The following is a 7,712-nucleotide window of genomic DNA, read 5'->3' on the forward strand; positions in this document are numbered from 1 at the left end:
TGTAACAGAGCTCTCTGTATGTAGTTCCCCATAAAAAAAAGTTAAGGAATTCTATTTATAGCAGTCAGCAGTCAGTCATAAAAGTTATTATAATCTAACCTTAAAATCAGTGTATATTATTAATAGGCTGGTGTGCAATTGCCAGGCAGTTAAATTTCATTAAGCGTTTCTGTCACAGCAAACTTTGCAACCACCTTCTGTGGAAGTAGTGTTCTCACACATGTTGTCGACACTGCGCTTAATTTAAAAGCTGCCTTAGAATAATGAGTAGTAAGCTGCAGATCCACTGACATCAGATTGCTTTTTTATTGCAGAGTGTTTGGACATTACACATGTTACATTTTCCAGCATATTGGTAAGCGTAATGCGTCTTGAATCTCCCACTGCTCTGTGTATCCTATGTAAGTGTTTCCATGGCATAAGCAGACTTTCTGTTTACTTTTCATTGCTGCAATAAAAAGCAGGAACTGCAGCTTATCTTAGATCAAATCAACTAGATAAAGACTATTAAACGTCTGGTTGGGATATTGGATGTCTGAGGGTTATGCTGATTGTAGAATTCAAGTCAGCTTACTCATGAATATTGCCTTAGAGGGCCAGTTTTTATGGCAAAAAGGGGACTTTTCGCTGGACACTCCCCTAAAACCTTGGACGTGGATTTCTGCGTCTCTGATTGGTTGTAAAGCCCCGACCGACAACACCTGCTTAACTCCTTCATCCAAATTGACACCCGGGGCTCTTAGAAATATAGGCAGCATCACTTCCAGCTCGTGCATTCAGTCCAACAGCTGCCCCATAAGCCACCGAGCAGCAGCTCCGTCGATCCAAGGTGCACCCTCACCCACGCAGAGACACTCGCACTCGCCGAATCTTTGCAGTGGGGATAGAAGCTCATTGTCGGAGAAGCAATGTTTGTCAATCTGGCCGTGCTGCTGCTGCTGGTTTTGTCAGTACTGGAGCAAGTAGTGGGAACGGATAATATTGACATTTATGACACCCCCCCGGAGAAACCTGCGAGCCAGAAAGGACGCCTCTCGCTGCAGAACACAGGTAAGAAATGAGTGGCAATAGAGGTAAGAGTCGTGGGGTTTGACCGGACACGTGTTTCTCGTGGCTGCACAATTAAACCATGCAGGAGGCACGTTTAGTCGGTTTTGGCAAATCCGTTTAAAAAATAAATAAATAAATAAAATGTTTTATTTTTATTTATTTATTTTAACTTAAATCCCGACGTTTCACTCGAGAGACGTTTTTCGATACCTGCGAAAGACGATATTTTGTAAATACTCAGATAGAAATTCAGTATGTTAGTAAACTATTAATAGAACGGCGCAAGGTAATAGGCAACGTATACGGCAGCGCATCTAGGTGTGCGAGCGCGCTTGTTAATGTGTGCGCGCGTGCCACAGCTGATTATTTCAGTGGTTAGCTGCTTAAAAAAAAATACATGTAAATATGTATGTCTGCGCTGTGTAGGCTGTCTCCTGATATCAGTGCTGGGTGAGGTGTGCAGGTTAGTAGAGCGGTAATGAGTGCACTAGTGCGGTGCTTGGTCTGCGCTGAAGGCAAGCTGGAGTTAATTTACTGAACCAATCCTCTGAGGCAGTAGTGCTTATTAAATACCATTAAAAAAGGGGGGAAGTATGCTTCACCCAATTAACACAAAGCCCCAATACCACCACCACCATCACCTTCTCGGACTGCTGCTCTTTCCCTGGAACTTGCACTTTATATTGAGTGATTTTTTACCCTCACAGACCCCAAGTCTTGGTCGAGACCGACCATGTGAACCTGTGTCAAAATATTAGAGCCTAGTTGTTATCTTTCCTCCACGCTGAAAAAAAAAATGGGGACAAACTCCAATGCAGGTCTCTCTCTCTCTCTGCAGAGACCCTGGTAACACCACTGTGTAATTCAATGCAAGCTGCGGCCAAGCTCGTACGATCCAAGCACATTCCCGTGATGCCAAAACAAGCACTGCTGACAGCGGCTCACTTTTCCTGCGCACTAAAGTTCAACTCAGTGCCTACAAAACCCCCGTAGCAGCCCCCGCCCCTCTCTCCTCCAAACACACACACACAGCCTCACCACCACCACTACCACGAAAAAAAGAGGCTCTTTGTTGACAATAAGTCACACTTAATCCTTTATTTGCTGTGGTCGAGACAGAGTCTCCTTTTCTTGCAAACAGGGCGCAACTCTGACTGTGAGACAAAAACTGTTCTCACGCCCATCAGTTACCAGCTCCAAAACTTATCACCTGTGTAATGATGTATTACTTAAGTTAACAGTTAACGGTTGTCAGAGCCAGACTGAACTGTAAATGCTCTGTTGCCTCACGAGGTAACTTGCCATCTGCCACATTAATCTAAAATTGATACGGGGTCCCACTGTGATTTGTGATGTGATTCTGCCCTTTTTTTTTTGTTTTTTTGATACTTGTATCTGATGCCTGCAGTTAAAACAAAAGAAAGGGGGAAAGAGACAAGCCTTTGATGTAAATGTGAAAAGTTCTCTTTTTTGTGCTTGCATCACTGCTGTTGCATTTTCAGTATGCACTTGATTGGCTCTGCAAATATAAGAGTGCAAGACTTGTTGATGCACATTTAGGGGGGACACTGAAATGGCTGCTTGTGTTTCCTCCACAAGTAGTTAAGGCTGTATCTGCAATGCACCATCCTATCTCAATGCTAGGCAGTGCAGATGGATTGTGGTGCAGAATGACACAGTAATATCTGTCACCAAGTGTTCCTCTGCAGGAACCCCTCAGCTTGGGGAAATTAAGACTTCCTCTCATCCCTGCACACACCCTCCCCTGCATTCTTTCTCTCTCTATTAGAGAGAACGCACACGAACAGCATCTGTGGAAATAGTTATACGCCACATCAGCTTTATGATTTGTGCAGCAATCGGTACTGAAGTGGAGTTGTGCCTCCAAGCTGTATGGTCTTCGTTGCCAGCACGCTTGTAACGGTCTGTGTGCTTTCTATGCTGAGAGCAGATGATAAGGTCCCTCCTCTAACCTGTTCTCTGTTTCCAGCTGAGATTCAGCACTGCCTGGTGAGTGCAGGGGATGTCGGCTGCGGTGTGTTTGAGTGCTTTGAGAACAACTCCTGCGAGATACGAGGGCTACAGGAAATCTGCATGACGTTCCTGCACAACGCTGGCAAATTTGACTCTCAGGTACTAAACTAATCCGTCTGTTAGCAAAAAAGAAAATGGTAAAACAAGAGGCAGCTTTCCTTTTTATTAGTCCATTGCTTCTGAATCATCAATTTTCTTTTTAGAAGTGCGATCATACATGCCCTGAACTAATCATCTATTTCTTTTTCCCTTTCTTGACAAGTTCACATGCCTTTCAGCGGAGTGATGTGTGTACAGTTAGGACTAAGCGTCATGAGCCAGCTGGCTAGAAGCCCAGTGAGCTCCCTTTTCATACATAGCAGAGGTTGAAACCCTGCCAACCCAGGCTTGACTGGGGTGTTAATATGCCTATAGGGTCACATACTAGGAACTTACATTTCAGAAGATTTCAGTAGAAGAACAGCGGTATTTGACTACTGATTACAGAATTACATGTCCATTTTCCTTGTGAATAAAGTGTAGTTACCATTTATAGAACACAACCAAAAATACACTCCAAAACTACTAAAATAGATGTACGGTACCCACAAAATGCCAAAGCTATCTGTGTAAGTACTATACATGCAAGAGAGAAGGAACACCACATGAGCTTGCTCTATAGCTGATTTTCTAGGAACTTAAAGGGAACCCGTCTTTATGTGTACATAGGGGAAGTCCTTCATCAAGGATGCTTTGAAATGTATGGCGCATGGTCTGCGACACAAGTTCGGCTGCATCAGCAGAAAGTGTGTGTCCATTAAGGAGATGGTGTTCCAGCTCCAGAGAGAGTGCTACATCAAACACAACCTGTGCTCTGCCGCTAAGGAAAACGTGGCCGTCATGGTGGAGATGATCCATTTCCAAGATCTATTCCCCAAAGGGTAAGGGACTGATCTGGACCAGGTTTAGAGCGGTATTTTCTCTAAGCCGTCCCTTCTCTTTAATCCCAGATCTTTTTTGAAAAAAAATTAAGATTTTGTGGATATTTTTATTTGTTCTTCTGTTGATTGTAAAGATGCATCTCAGTGAAGTCTATCCATTTGCTAGACGCTTATTGTACTTCCAAACCTAATGTGCCTCTCTCTGCTCAGTCCATATGTAGAGCTGGTGAATATTCTCCTGAGTTGTGGAGAGGAAGTGAAGGAGGCGCTGTCACGCAGCGTCCGACTACAGTGTGAGCAGAACTGGGGGGCCCTCTGCGACAGCTTGAGCCTCTGCACCTCAATGGCCCCGTCTCCTGCCAGCACCCCAGTCGAAAACCGCCGCCACCTCATGCCTTCACAGCCTGAACCGGAGCACCCTCGCCTGCTGCGGCAAGGTGAAAAGGAGAAAGCTGGTAAGGCAGGCTTCAGCTCTCACCCACGTAACCGCAGCCAGGGACCCCGCCGTCATAGTCCGGAAGCTGGAGTGGTGGCTGAGGAGGAAGACCCCAAGGCCACCGACATCCGGAGGTGAAAGCTCAGGAAATGGACTTTTGACCTCCTACACCATTTAAAAGCCACACTTGCAGACTTGTGTACACCTTCACACAACTACAAACACACACATATTCGCACACCTTTTAACACACACACACAAATTCCCATAGACTGAGCTGAAGGAAACAAGCCCCGAATTTTCCTATCCTTATTCCGCCCTTTCTAGTCATTCCAGCAGTCCCACATGGTAAATGTGCAGGGTAATCATGGTGTAGCTCATGCCAGACTGTAGGCTACATTATCATTATTATTATTATCATTATTATTTTAAAAATGAATAACAATTGTTGACTATTTCAGCTGTTAGGACTATTTTGGCTCTAATATAGCATTTTCTCAAATCATACTCACTGTAAGATTTGATTATATTTGTATTATTTATTTTATTCTTTATGCAAAGTTGAAATATCAATATGTACATAGAATATCTATATTTATATGAACATGTATAAATATAGTTACAATATGCAATACTGATGACATAGTATATGGTGTGCTGTCTGTCATTCTCTTCACAGTATTGCACCCATCACACAAAGGTCTGTAGATATGTAACATACACTATTTGCTGTTTTCAAAGTGGAGATATGTATTATAACTATAGATACTTGATGATTAATACAAATTGTACAGGATTTAAGTCCAGTTCTGGCACATATGAATTGTAGTGCATGACGGCCATTAAATATGTGCATTCTTCAAAGTGTAAGTCCACTCAGAAGAGAATGAAAATGTAATGCTACGAATATGAGCAGTTAGTTCACACTTGTATGTATCGATAAGTCTCTCGCAAAGCTAGAAATAAGAGCGCAGAGACGCTTCGTCGATGTCACCCTGGCACCGCTCTCTGGGCAACAGTCAATGGGAATCTGTATGCTTCACGAGTATTAGATATATTCTATTCACGTGTCTTACTTTAAATGCAAGTATCACACCACTCTCATTCATTGTTAATAGAGCTCTGGAAACTGTGTGTCAGAGACATTGCAGATCGGTGTCAGTGTGTTTGGTTTCAGGAGCCGTCACTCATGTTCACAAACAGCAGCTGAAATGTCAAATGTGTGACTGTCAGCTATCAGCGGCAAAGAGGATGTTCGATTTCAAATGCCCCCCCCCCCCCCCCCCCCCAAAAAAAAACAATCATAAACATCAGCGTGCCTAAAGTCATTAATGTCCACCGTGACCGCTTCTCTGTGATTTTAATTGAATCGATTATACTGTGTCATGAGGGAGGTTTTAATGTTAAAGCTATTTTGCGAAGGTGTTGAGCCACAAAGTCTTGGATTTTGCATTGTCGGTTTGTGTTTGACCAGTGCAGCTTGAGAAATAAGACCACATTAGCTCAGTAGTCACCCTCTAGCCAGAGACCGTTTCCTTTAAGCAGCCTGGATTTCCTTTCGACGACGGCACCAAAAAGGCCTGCATCCTCACTGAATCAGGTCGAGCCATGCTGCCCTTCCTCGGTGTCCCAGTGGGTAGGAAAGAGGCTTGACAGAAACCCTCCAGATCTCCTGGCCCATATAAATTAGTCCTTATTCATCTCTGGTCCCATACCTAGGTCAGACATGAAGGCCTGTTATTCTACCCGTTAGAAACACAGCGAGGACCCAGGAACTGGGTTAAGTCCACACACGGGGGCTCTGGCGCTGTTATTCTAAATGTTATATTTACAGAGGCCACCAGAGAATTCCTCTGGGTCACAGCCAAGAGCCAGCAAAACAGAGAGGCAGAGACGAGTGGAGCAAGGAGTGAGACGAGCCCAATGTCTTTCTTTCTTTCTTTCTTTCTTTCTTTCTTTCTTAAATGTGATGATTCACTCTGTCTTTCCTTCTCTGAGGACTCTTCTTTTCCTCCTTTAGGGCACAGACATGCAGATTTTTGACCATTTCAGGCCAGTCACATGCTTCAGTTGTGGAAGTGCAGTTTATGAACACATTTCACCACATGCTGAGGAGTGCTTTGTGCAAAAATAAAAATAAGACATGTTCAGATTTTGTGGCTCAGTTAAAGCTTTTTCACAGTTTTTTCTCCTTTTACTACATACTAAAGATAAAGATTTATTCTCCCACTCATTTAGACACGATCTTAAGTGCAACTTTGAGGCTTTTTTTAATCATTAGTATTATTATTACTATTATCATTATTATTATTTTTTTGTGGAAGTTGGGATTCCTGTGACATCCCAGCATAAGACATAAGCTAATCCTATGAGAATGTACTGTATGTTTGTAACGTGACAATCTGTTAAGCGCTCTGTCATTAGGTTTGATATGGCTTTTTGTAATACTATAGTGGCTTGAATGGCTTTTTTTGCCCTGTATGTGTTCAGAGGAAAATAAAACTAACCAGGTTTCCTGTATTCTTAGTGCTCCATAACTACATCACAGGTTTTCCTCTGTTAAGCACAAAGTCTCTGCTTTCACTGCTTCAAACTACAGGACATCATCTAGAGACTTGTAACTTACTTGGGTGATGTTGAGTTTATAACCCCTGAAGTATCTTTGGACTCTTTAAGTCAGATGAACATTGTTCATTAAAATATTTTTGTCTGCATTTTGTGTTCTTCAAGGCAATTTTCTTTCTTTTTTATCAATGTTAAAGTTGCATAAAACTGCAAACAGACACCAGAGGCAAACCATTTACTCAGCTCTAAGTAAGTTAGCAGAGAAGGCCTTGACGTCTCAGGTGTACCCACAGGTTAAAAGACACCCTATTCTCATTTGACTTGCTGCCTCCTTTCTGACAGTGAAATACGGACTGTGTTTAAAGTTTCAAGGACTGGAAATATCCTCTCTTTTGAAAGGGCCCAAACATTTACGTCAGCAGCTCTGGATTGTATGCAATGCCGGGGCTGGGTTTAGGGTGTCAGTTTTTATGAGAAGGCCCAACAGTGTACATTGCCTCACCAAACATTTAGATGGTGCTCTGATTTGAAAGGTAGACTTTCACCTTTTATTCAGGTGCTCAAAATCATTCTAAAGTCACTTGTAGGTCATACACAAAGGTGGTAGTCACACAAATCCTGTATTCTATTTTTCCATTTGTCTTACTGTGTGGCAGGGGAGAAAGGCAGCAGCATGTCTGTGATACTATATAATTTGGCTTAATTCA

General features: G+C 42.9%; 1 protein-coding gene across 1 annotated transcript; it reads left to right on the top strand.

The window, feature by feature from the left end:
* Positions 1 to 748: 748 nt before the first annotated feature.
* Positions 749 to 5,720, top strand: stc2a (stanniocalcin 2a). The gene is made up of 4 exons (XM_004541094.4): positions 749 to 1,050; positions 3,041 to 3,183; positions 3,793 to 4,004; positions 4,215 to 5,720. Exons 1-4 carry the CDS (start codon positions 909 to 911, stop codon positions 4,576 to 4,578), a joined length of 861 nt encoding a protein of 286 aa, XP_004541151.3. The 5' UTR covers positions 749 to 908; the 3' UTR covers positions 4,579 to 5,720.
* Positions 5,721 to 7,712: the final 1,992 nt, after the last annotated feature.

The sequence above is a fragment of the Maylandia zebra genome, linkage group LG2 (genome assembly GCF_041146795.1).
Source record: "Maylandia zebra isolate NMK-2024a linkage group LG2, Mzebra_GT3a, whole genome shotgun sequence".
In the NCBI taxonomy this organism is placed as follows: domain Eukaryota; kingdom Metazoa; phylum Chordata; class Actinopteri; order Cichliformes; family Cichlidae; genus Maylandia; species Maylandia zebra.

Bases quoted from the DNA above. Each gene is read 5' to 3' on its own strand.
- stc2a (XM_004541094.4), top strand. From the start codon at position 909: ATGTTTGTCAATCTGGCCGTGCTGCTGCTGCTGGTTTTGTCAGTACTG. The intron at 1,051-3,040 runs GTAAGAAATGAG...CTCTGTTTCCAG, and splicing joins CCTCTCGCTGCAGAACACAG to CTGAGATTCAGCACTGCCTG. The intron at 3,184-3,792 runs GTACTAAACTAA...ATGTGTACATAG, and splicing joins CTGGCAAATTTGACTCTCAG to GGGAAGTCCTTCATCAAGGA.